This window comes from Lates calcarifer, linkage group LG13 (assembly GCF_001640805.2).
Source record: "Lates calcarifer isolate ASB-BC8 linkage group LG13, TLL_Latcal_v3, whole genome shotgun sequence".
Classification (NCBI taxonomy): domain Eukaryota; kingdom Metazoa; phylum Chordata; class Actinopteri; family Centropomidae; genus Lates; species Lates calcarifer.
Genome location: NC_066845.1, coordinates 20,164,180 through 20,176,668, shown reverse-complemented (window position 1 = coordinate 20,176,668; position 12,489 = coordinate 20,164,180). Strand labels below are relative to the sequence as shown.

At 39.4% G+C, this 12,489-nt stretch overlaps 1 protein-coding gene across 1 annotated transcript in view; it reads left to right on the top strand.

The window, feature by feature from the left end:
* Positions 1 to 11,584: 11,584 nt before the first annotated feature.
* Positions 11,585 to 12,489, top strand: part of tacr1a (tachykinin receptor 1a) — a 32,388-nt gene continuing 31,483 nt past the window's right edge. The window contains exon 1 of the mRNA XM_018669678.2: positions 11,585 to 12,455. Within this exon, the coding sequence (XP_018525194.1) occupies positions 12,046 to 12,455 (410 nt within the window). The 5' untranslated portion in view covers positions 11,585 to 12,045. The remainder of the gene's footprint in view (positions 12,456 to 12,489) is intronic.

Below are 12,489 nucleotides of genomic sequence, written 5' to 3'. Positions count from 1 at the left end.
TCTGACAGCAGGATCTCAGCTATGTCAGTGTAATGTTGTCAAGGAGCCCCAGCTGCCCACCCAAGTCTGTATACAGCTGCCAGTTTATCGCTACAGTAGGGAGACCTGTGGCAACATGTTTGCACTGTAGGTGGAAGTGTTTCCTGCTCTTGAAGGCTACAGGTGTCATTATGCTCCAGTCAAAGTGCTTGTCAGATGGTTGAGCAACGTCTTCAACATCATCACTCCACTCCAACGTCAGAATTTTGGGAGAAAGTAAACAGGGTTTGGAACCTACTCTCAGGGTCTCCACTCACATTCTTTACACAACAATTTTTGTCACTTCTTGTTGCATAAAAATGCCCTCTAGGAGAGACTGTCAGAAAGTGTGCCACTATTTTCGAGTTTAAATGGAAGTCTTGTCTTGCCCTTCTCTATGACAGGTATCTTTTTACCTGCTTTCAACTGCAGCTGTTTCAGAACAGCTGTGAATACCTTTTTCTTCTGACTTGGTTCAACAACACTTTGTTTAGACCAATTCATTTCAAGCTTTACTGCAATATCCTCTGACACTGTCCTCAGCATCTCGCTGTGGCATCAGTGATAACACCTCCTCCATGCATGCAGGTTTAAAGAACTGTGTAGCATGTTGCACACAGACTAAATCATTGAATTTGATGAGCAGCATGTTTCAGTGCACTTTCCCACCATGTACATGCCACCTGTTGTTCCATAATTAAGCTATATTAACCAAGAGGGTGTGCTTTAACGTCATTTGAGCACGACAATGATGCGGTCCGCACCCTTGAGTGTAATATTGCGATTATACAACTATCACCAACAAAATAAAATGTATAATCAAAATCCTTTCATGTCGAGGAGCAATTTGCTCTCAAAATTAATAGGTTTTGGTGAGTGTTTTTTCCCATTTCCATGGAAATACATGGGGTCTAACTAATAACTGGAACACTGTCACAGTCAAATCAGTCACGTCAGTATGTGTAATGGAACCGAGTTTACCACTACAGCAAATAATCAGACCTAGCAACAGATATGATTTTCTAGTCCCAGATGAGTGAACTCTGACCTGACGTTAATGCTTCACTGAACTAAATCAACAGCCTACTGCACAAATAAATGTTTATGTTTATCAACCACGTTATAACAAATATGCTGCATTTTTTTACTCACATAGATTTAGCTTCTGCAACCGCAAACTTTTACATGAATTTTAAGTTATAGCGCCGTGTCAAAGCCGAGGCGCTTGCGCCAAGGTCCGCAAGCATCACTGAAGAGCTAAAATGATGTTAAAGCACACCCTCGAGTGTAATCTTGCGATTATACAACTATTACCAACAAAGTAAAATGTATATGGTGGAGTAATATTTTTAGTGATGAGTAAGGAGTGCTGTCATGCTGATTTGAGCACATTCTAAATGTCTTGTTGACCAATCAGATGGTTTGGTCGGTTAATATTGCTTAAATGAAGGAGGAGCATTGGGAGGAGGAGTAGAACTTGTTGGTTCTAGTATCATAGTTTGATTCTCATTTAGATGCAACAGGGGTTAGATTAATGGTTTATTGTTCACATTTTCTGAAACTCTATGTTTTATACACTTTTATATGAAAAAAATTGCAATGAGGACCAACTGATGAGTTTGGCAAGCATAGCGTGATATCTAAGTTTATCCAGTTTGGCTGAGTTGCTAAAGAATAAATTTCCCCAAATACAATAAGAAATCCAAAGTTTGACGTGCTTAGTTTTAAACATGCACATTTTTATTTTCATTTTATCATCATTTCACTTCTTTGAAAAACTGCTTCCTCTGAGCCTGCTGTTCCCGTGTTCTAATTTCATTTTGGTTCAGAAATGTGAAATAAACAGTGTATTAAAACTGAAAGGTGAAGTCTGGAGTATAGCTGTTCACTTTTAGTTTCTGACTACACCACAAGTCACATTCATCCATTCATACACACATTCATACCACACTTCCAAATGCACAGCACTTTTAACACACAGATACACACACCAATGCTACATCAGGGGCAATCTTCCCCAAGGACACATTGACAGGCTGGAGGAGCCAGGATCGAAACCACTGCCCTTCTGATTAGTAGAAAACCTGCTTTAGCCCCTGAGCCACAGCCATCTGTTTGTAGCTTTAAAACAAGATCACAAATAATCAAACCTATCTTACCCTCACCATCCACATTCCTGTGCCTGGTTTAGATACTGCATGTCTGCTTAGTAGAAATTAGTTTCTTATTGTGTTTGGGTGAGTGGCTGTTTGCACATGCATTTTACTATAAAGCACACCACATTTACTTATAATGAAATCACAATATAAATATAATTGTCTTGCACTGCCTATCTGACAAAAGTAAATGCATGTATCTCCATGATGCCACACTGACACATGTACTACTACCAAATGAGTTTTTCTCTCACCTTTTCATCTTTCTCCCCTCTTGAATACACTGCCCCCTCCCTCTTGTTTTTGTCACTCCTTTCTTGCATCATTCAAACTGTTTGTTGCAAACATCCATCACAGTTTACACATTGACTTCATTGTCCAACTTTAACCTGCTGTATTTGCACAGGCAAACACTTTTCCTTTGCAATGACACATTTCAGATGGGCAGTTTGACCTCCACACAAGGTGGCTTACATAACCAGGCTAAACTGTGAGTAAACCTGTCAGGCCACCTGACTTCATGCATGGGTTTGGTTATTATTAAATTTGTACACAGAGGCACCCTGACAGCACGGGGGTTAAGGTCCCAACATGTCATCATTCCCCCAGCTGAGTCTCGCATGCACAAACTTTTATGCCATGTCCCTGACTCACAGCATTCTGATGACGTTTTCAATGCATATTCTTTAATGACTGAGGAGTAAATAAAACCTCCAGCAATGACTTTGCCACCTAATATCATACTCAGAAAACTACTGTTCAACTATGTTCTGGCAGATGGTTAATTATTATTGGTTAGTGTGGTTAGTATTCTTTTTCATTTCTTCTTGAGGATTCATACCATCTGGCACTTCTCATCAGGAGCAGGTCGCCTGTCTTTGTCAATGGCTCACAAGATTCCCTGCGGTATTTTATCCCTCAGGACCTGATGTTGTTTCTGTCTGGGCTGATTGAACGGCACGTCTTGGTCAAGGGCTTGAGAGGAATTAAGATTTAGATGATGGAGCTGATGACAAGAAGGGAAAAGAACTTAAGAGAGGAGACAGACTCGTATTTGTTGCAAGTTGCCAAGATGGATTATGCCCTGAAATAAAGAATAAACTAAAAAACATACAATATACAATATGTTGAGAGCTACAAAATAAGACATACAGAGTAATGTTCATATAAATACAAAATGTACTGTTTACATCTTGATGTTTTTCAGTGCTGAAATACACAGCTGAATAAATGACAGCCACTCTAAAGCAATTAGCATCATGACCTATCACAACAAAGATGCAGCTGTCATATTTTGCCCTTTTACTGCTCCTATACAGTATTATTCTGCTTTTACAGTGGGTGCCTGGTGTTATCGTGGTCACCTCAGACTCATATAATACCCCTTTCCATCACAACAGTTGGTGGTAAGAGGGTGCCAGCAGCCATGAGGGGAGGCTCAATGTCAGTCACAGTATAGCACTGATGACAGCTTTGTTTTTTTTGTTTGTTTGTTTGTTTTTTTGTTGTTGTTGTTTTTTTTTTTAACTTAGACAGATATGTCTGATGTATTTATGACAGTATGGAAAAATACTTTCAATACCTGATTACAGAAAGAGCAAAATGACTTTCAGTATCAGCAGCACATGCTGATTGGACTGAAGTAAACAACTTGTCATCATAATTAAGCACATTTGCATCACCTGTGTGTAACTTGTTTTTCTGTTGGCTGTGATTGGATCTAGCAAATTACACAGAATGACAGAAAACTTAGAATGCAGAAACTTAACATTAACATATCTCAAGGAAGTTTTAATCGAAACTTAGTTGTAGTCTAGGAAGACATTTCTGGGACTGGTCCCAGCCTTGTCAGATGCGAACACGAACTGATGAAGCCTCTTGGATGAGAGGTGAAACGTCTTCCTAGACTACAACTAAGTCCAGTTGCTTTTGATTAAAATTTCCTTGAGATAACTATGACCTGGATGAATGAGAATTTTCACAGGCTTAACATTAACATACTTAATACAGTATGTTAATGTTGTATGTATGCTTTAATCAAAGCAATCGTAAATCACTTAATGTATTTGGATAGCACATTGATGGGTAATTTTGAGATAAAATGTTAGAATAGAATAGAATGGAATAGTACTTTATTAATCCTTGACAGGAAATTGCTTTGTTACAGCAGCAGCACACCAACGATCACCAAATAGAAATTAAATTAAAATTAAAAGGGACAAGTGAAAACCAATAAGAAAGAGACACAAGAGCCATACAAAATATACTGAATATTACAAGATACGTGTGAAAATAAACAAAATATTTCACCATTAATATTACAGAGAGCAGCCCCCCCCCCCCCAGCATACCACACCAAAAAGAGTGCACTGGCCACCACAGACTGGTAAAAAGTGCACAGAGGAGATCTGCTGATGTTGAAGGACCTTAACCTTCTCAGAAAGTGCACCCTACTTTGACCCTTCTTGTACACCACCTCCATATGGCTGGACCAGTCCAGCTTGCCATCCACCTGCACTCCCAGGTACCTGTAGCTGGAAACAGCCTCCACCTCCAATGGTGACAGGAGCCAGCATCACTTAAGTTACATAAGTCTATTTCATGTATCATACATGATTTGAGTGTAAATTTTAAGCTGTGAGAATAAAAACTGATGATGAATACATGAAAATGTAAATTTGAGCATTGAATTGTCACAGATGATACTCACACATGAGATATCAATGTCAGATCTGGACTGCCATACTGATGCAGTCTGTCAGAACTCAGTTATTTGCAAGAAACAGTGTAGAAATGTAGAATTGATCTGACCTCAGTATAATTTAGGTTCACTCGCTCTGACCTTGTTGTAAAGTGGGCCATGTTAGCAGTTAATACATCTGACAGATGTAGTATTGAAGTATTGTAAATGGCACGTCAGTGAGGAGAAGATGCACATCTTGTATGGCTAAATGAGAGAGGAGAGAGGAAGGGTTTACAAATACATTGCCTGAGACATCACATACAGTACATGAAAAAAAACATTGGCTGAAAAACCTAAAATTAAAAATGATAACATGACAATTATCATTTAGTATGTCTAACAAAGATGCCAAAAAAAAAAAAAAAAAGCAGCAGGGCCAGACGTTTTCTTTCTTGTGATTTTGTAAGGAATGGCATGTTTCAAACCATAGACTTATCAGTAACACTGCGCATGTGGGGGCTGTCTGCTGAGGCTCATACCACATAAACACACGACGTCCTGAATCTGGGAACGTTATAGCATATCAGCCCCCTCTTAGTCCAATTTGTCCTGTCTCTCTGCAGCATCAAAAGAAGGCAACAATACCACTCTCCTCCAACAAAAGGTCATTAGTATTTTAGGTACTATAAAAATTCTTCTTTAGAAAATTTAGACTTAGTCACAACCAACTAATGGGAGTTTCCTTATAGTGCTGACACTGTCTATATCTGTAGCATGCTAGCAGGGTAGCTTGAAGGATGGTAATTGGTCTGTTGGTCAGTCAGTTGGCTAGTCTGTTACTTTGATTCTCCCTGAAATGTCTAAATCACTTATGGGATGAATTACCATGAAATGAAAAGTCATTCATGGTTTCCACAGGATGAATCCTACTCACTTGGTGATTTCCCTCTACCACCACCACGAGGTTGATGATTGTAGTTTTGTAGATTGTAGAAATGTCAACCATTTAAATCCAAGCGAGAACAGTTAAAAACATGTAGACACATAAAGAGATGTGCTCACAAAGGTTTAATTTAATTCAATATAATACAGATAATCAGCAGGCAGTATAAGTATTCAGTGCACTCTGTTGGTGAATTTAGAGGAGTCTGTATCTGTGAATTGATGTCTCACAGTGCATGGATGGCATACAGGTTGAATGATAATTTCATGTCCATGGTTTTGCAGTGGAACTGTGATGGAGCTGAAAAAGCTGTATTGTTCACCTCTTTTGCTTCTCCCTACACTTTCTCCACCTTGGAGCTCTGACAGCTGTGACAAAGAGGACAGTCCAGAGTGGATCGAAGCTTCTCCCAAGAGAAATGCAATGTCCTTGAGCAGGAGGAGCAGAATTCACACAACTGGACACCATCTTTAATTGAATTATCATTGAAGGAGATTATATTTTGGAACTGGTGACCTAGGCAGGAGACAGTTCAGTGACACTATTTCAAAGTAAGACAAAATTACAGGACAAAGGGAAACATCCAGGAGCCAGTTCTTGACATCTACAGTCTGTGAAACCACTGCCACAACCCCCAAAATGGTGCATAAACCCCTTGCAAATATAACATACGAATACAAATTAACAAATCATAAATCTTTGAAATTTGTGCATTCATTAAAGTAAAGGATCACCCTGAGGACCCTGATTTCACTGAAAATTTCAGGTAAATTCAGCTGTTAGAGCTGTCATGGACCTAAATGTTTTTCTGGGGGTTATTTTTACTTGATAATGCTCAAAAAATTCAATGGCAATCTGGTTCTCCCGACCAAAGTGTTGCACAGACAGATGGAGGGATGGACTGACTGACAGCATATCAGCCTTTTTTTTTTCATTTAATCACAACTCACGTATAAAATTGTCTCCTTTTTCGAGTGAGCCTTAGTCAAGACAGCAACCCACAGAATGATCCTACAAGGGGTCCATGAGTTTCTGGGTACTTGGTGTTAACACAGAACAAGTCTGCATGAAAGCCATAGCCTGCAGTGTGATGAATGAGAGCTGTGTGAAGAGAGAAAATACTAGTGTTAGAGATGTGACTTGCATGATTCTCTGCACTCTGTGATTTTGATGTATGACCTCAGTGCATGACAAAAATCTCCAAAAACGGTTCTTTTTCAATTATTATTCCAACAGTATGATGGTCATTAAGGACACAGAGAGAGAAAGCTCAAATATTAATTAGAAAGTACTCCAAATCCAGAAATTCAACCAATGCAATATAACAACAATGTATTGTTGTTAGGGACCATGTACAATTTTGTTGCCATTTGATGCACTGTACCAGCCTCAGGCTAATTTACATCTGCAGTCCCCTAGCAGGTCACAATTAGACAACAAATTAATAAGAATTACTAACATTCAACATTCAGCCAAACAAACAGATAAATCATAAACTTTTTTTTTTTTTTTTTGCTGCCAGTTTGTCTGACGGTAAAGCTGATTACATACAAAACATGTCTAGTCAGTTTAACAACAGTGCTGCCTCTGAGGACTTTTAATAGTTTTTACATGTACAGATACCACATTTAAATTAACATTTAAATTTAAATTTAAATGTACCACTTATCCTTAAGGGTTAACCTTAAGAGATGGGGTACACCCTGAACAGATTGCCAGTCAGCTGACAGATAGAGGCAAACAACTATTCACACTCACATTCACATCTATGGGAAATTTAGAGTCACCACTTAATCTAACTTGCATGTCTTTGGACTGTGGGGGAATAAACACAGGCACAGGCAGAACATACATTAAAATCAAGTTCAGTCCTCATAGTTTAGAATTTCTAATGTAACATACAGTACTAACAATACAAATAGTTTACAGCAAATTTAAGCGTAAAAAATTAGCACTACACACAAAGTTCAGCTGATGCTGATGCTAATGTACAGTGTTTTGCAGGTATTTGGTAATAATGTGGTCAAAGTTTTGGACAAGGTAGCAGACCTTGAAAACTTAGGAAATCAACAAAATTACAGCAGTTCATCCTGTACCAAATTTGATGGCAACAGCTGTTGAGACGTTTGACCAACCACAAATGTGAAACTCATAGTGGTGCAAGGAAAAAACCACAACCATAAAGTCATCTGGACTCATCCTCCATGATTGATGTTTAGATCATAGGAGATCCCAGACACAGTCAAGGAAGTTGTTTAATTGTCGTATTTTGGGGGGAATGACGTTACTTCTGTAAAACTACATACAGTCTGATACTTTTACTAAACAGAGAATGGAGGATGCTGACTGCTGCATGTTCTTCCTGAAATTTTAGAGCTGGAGCTTCAGCTTCTGAACTCCATGACTTCTGATCTCTTCTGGAGAGGATGAAGTGGATGCCATAATGCTCCCTCTCATTACATCAGAGTTGAACAGAGGAGGTACTACAGTGCCAGTAATGACGTTCAGGACATGATATGGGAGAAACGTCCTGCTGCTTACATCAGCAGAGTGGAGGTTCACAGATCCAGACATGTTGAGGCATGCATTATCCCCAAGGTCGGGTACTATACATGTAGCCCCTTTGCTGGTCTTTGCTGTATGTGTGAGATGTGGATGACTTCAGGGTTTCTGACTGCTTGGTTGACCACTGGCTGTTTCTTGGAGGAGTAATATGTCATTCCTGTTTTTTTTGCCCAAGACTGGGCTCATATCGGTAACAAAATGTATTAATCATGCAGAAACAGACTCAGACGTCTACGATCCAGAATCCTACATATTTTTTAGACAGTGTCTGGAAAACACTGTTAATCATGACACCCAGAAGGGTACTCCTGATGAGGACAAACTCTATCTCCTCACATTTCAGGGAACAGGAAACATGGCATACCACTGTTTTTTTAGTCCAGCAGGAGAGAATGCTAAATGTTTTCTCATGTATCGACACCTTATTCAGATGGTATCAATACGTGCATTACAAAGATCTCAAAATAAGAATTTTTTTGATTAGAATGGAAATAGACTCTTGATCCCTGTGGTAAAATGTGGTCGTGTCCTCTATATCTGCTCTAATATGTAGCCTAGTTTGTACAGGTGTGTAACCTTGAATTCATGAATATTTAAATTAGCAATTTACAAAATATAACGTTACTCAATAGCATTTTAATTTATCAGTGACATTAAAAGTGGCATTATATTATAAGGTTTCTTTTTTGTTGTTTCACCAACTCACATAATTAATGTTTATACATCTGTCAGCAACACTTGTCATTACAGCCGGTGTAATCAGCAGTCTCCAGCCTCAACTCTCACATGTAACAGCTTTTTAAGGCAATGTTCATTATGTACATTATAGTTAAAATTGTGTCTTTGGCACTTTCAAAACTGCAGTATGTAAAATCATTAATTTTAAAATCAACTATGCCAATTTGGTCGTGGGAGGCTCAATCCCAATTGCCCCCTATGGCCCCTACATAAGGGGTTGAAAACTGTTTTTCTGCTACTCCTTTTGGAGTCTGCATCTGAAAATGTATGTACATATTTTAGCTGATAAAAGATTTTAAGAATTGATATTGGATCTCTCCACTCAAAACCAGAATATTAGTTTGTTTTCAACCTCAGTCCTGGTCAGCAGCCCTGCTGGGTAAAATGTTTTCATGACCACTAGATAAATTATCTCAGACCCTAAAAACTATTCTGTTTTTCAGAGCAAAAGAGTGCATGCACGAAACATGAACACTGGCAACTCTAAATTGTAGTAAATGCTGAACATTCACTCAATTTGTTCATCTTCTCTTAATACCTGTTGTCTCTCCCTCCTCCTCCTTCCTTAGAAAGAGAAGATAACGTGTCGATGAGAGCAAAGCGAGGAGGCAGCAAGAGGAGAGCAGAGTGAGGGATAAAATTACTGTCTAGCTGTGTGAGTAGCTGCCTCTGTGCTAAGAACCACTCTATCAGGGGAGAGGCTAGGCAACAGGGAATTGCAGACTAGATCCTGATGGTTTCTTTGTCAACACCAAGGTGTGCTCAGCATGGACTCTTAAGACTCCCACTGCTTCCTGAACTTTTGGGCCACCCACAACAAAGCTGGTTTTTAAAATCATTACTTTATACAATGCAGTTTTTAAAGTGCCAGAACCATAATTTTACTTATACTGTACATAATAAACAAGTTAAGACTCCTGATTACAGATTAAGCATTGCTGACAGATGCACAAGCATTAATTCTGTGAGTTGGTGAAACAACAAAAAAGAAAAGAATATAATGACACTTTTTATGTCACTAATAAATTTAAACATTATTGAGAATTGTCTTCCACATCTCACTCATATAGCAGAGACAATACTTTTTGACTATGTCTATAGGACCAGACCTTTTCTTTCTAGGAGCCATAAGGAAATGAGCATCAACAACATTTAAGCAGAGTTAAGACATCAGAATGCATATCTGAATCTTCTATGATCATGGGTACAGTGACAGTGTGGATTATCTTGAGGGGTTGTAGGGTAATGCTTGCCTTAGCTGGACCTGTGCACCTCCACTCTGCTGAAGTAAGCAGCAAGATGTTTCACCCATATCATGTCCTGAACTTCATCACTGACTCTGTAGTACCTACTCTGTACAGCTAAAGATGTAATAAGAGGGAGCATATGGCATCCACTCCATCCTCTCCAGAAGAGATCAGAAGTCATGGAGTTCCTTGTAGCTGAAGGAAAGGTTCCAGCTCTAAAATTTCAGGTAGAACATACAGCAGTCAGTGCATTCACTGTTCAGTACAAAATCAGACAGGCAACAACTTTACTGTATATAGTTCTACAGAAGTAAAGCCAAACAATTAAACAACTTCCTTGACCCATATATCAGGTCTTCTACAATCTAAACATCAAATGGTTACCCGCTCACATCACACCCACAACCTCTCAGGTTCACAGTGGCACAACCTGTGGCTAAAACTTAGTATGTTAAGGTTCATTCAACTTTTCACTCTGCAGTCTTTCAGTGCTGTCACAGGGCCAGAGGTATCGCTCTTAATGAGCTCATCCATCCTCCCACACTGCAGTCTACTTACAAATGCAGGCATGAAAAATGGAGCCAAAAACATGGCTCTGATAGAATGTATAAAGCCACTGTAAACAATAAGAAAGTGCTGTCTCCTGGGGAAAATATTATGGACAGGCTCTTACAAAGTATTTCTGATGTAGTGGTCCAGTCCTGCTTATTAGACATACATTATCAATATGTATTTACATTATGTTTTTTCCCATTATATAAGTAATTATTGTGGATCACTGGGTGTTAGAGGGAATTATAATGACACAAAGTCCACACTATGGGACCACAAGAGGGGGCAGTGAGTGAGAGGACTGGGACATTCTATCAGTAAGACTCCTCTTCACATAATACACCAACAACAATGTTGAGTATGAATATTAAATCATTTAATCTATTCAGGATGGATACTATCATTATAACCATGACATCAGTGTTACTATATTACCATCATTATCATTATTATCCATGTGTCTATCTGAATTCGTTCATTCGTTGCTTCTCATTTCTTGTGTGTTGTTTGTTATTGCCAATAAAGTATTATGGGCAAATTAAATCAGATAACAGCTATTTAGGAAGGATAATCCTGTTGATTTCCCCGTGCGGTCTGATTTGGATGGACTGAATAACGTACCTGAGCTCATCCATAGTCATAACTACAGAGGCTGCCTATTGGACGGGTGCGCAGCGGCTCGCTCCATAAGCTCGTTTGCAGCCGCTGAGTTTGAGCAGAGGAGCAGGAGAAGAGCACAGAGCCGCAGAGGGAGAGTTGAAGGAGCAGAGCTTGTCCGCGTGTGTGACCGGTTAGGGGAACACAGACTTGTTCTTGTGCAGTAATGTGCGTAAAAGGCGCGTTTTCATTTTTACGCACGGGTAAAAGTCTAAACGATAGATAGGTTGTTATTGAATTCCCCACTTTCTCCCTCCATTTGTACTGAATTTACGAATTCATGATTTTCACACAGAGACGTTTTCAAGTGAACATTCCGCAGACTACAGTTACAGTTTTGTACACTGTCGAGTACGCGTGCGGCGGTGAAGCTTTCTGAAAGTTTCGATTGTTGTCTTTGTATTTGGCACGGGATCATTGACTTTGTTGTACAGATTTAGGTCTATATTCAGTGGTTTAATTTGAATTTCGGTCTGACAAAGCAAAATGGATCCTTTATTCAATTCCACCGATTTGCTAAATTCGACCACGAGCTCCAACGACACCAACAAGCTTAACAGGACCGTGTACTCGAACCAATTTGTACAGCCAGTATGGAGAATCGTCCTCTGGGCCATTGCGTACAGTTCTATAGTAATTGTGTCAGTGGTAGGTAATGTAACGGTGATCTGGATTATTATGGCGCATAAACGCATGAGGACCGTCACCAACTACTTTCTGCTAAACCTGGCGTTCGCCGAAGCCTCCATGTCCGCCTTCAACACGGTGATTAACTTCACCTACGCCGTGCACAATGAGTGGTACTTCGGACTGATCTACTGCCGCTTCCACAACTTCTTTCCGATCGCGGCTGTCTTTGCCAGCATCTACTCAATGACTGCCATCGCCCTGGACAGGTGAGCTGTGGGTCTTTGTATTTTTTGTAAAAGT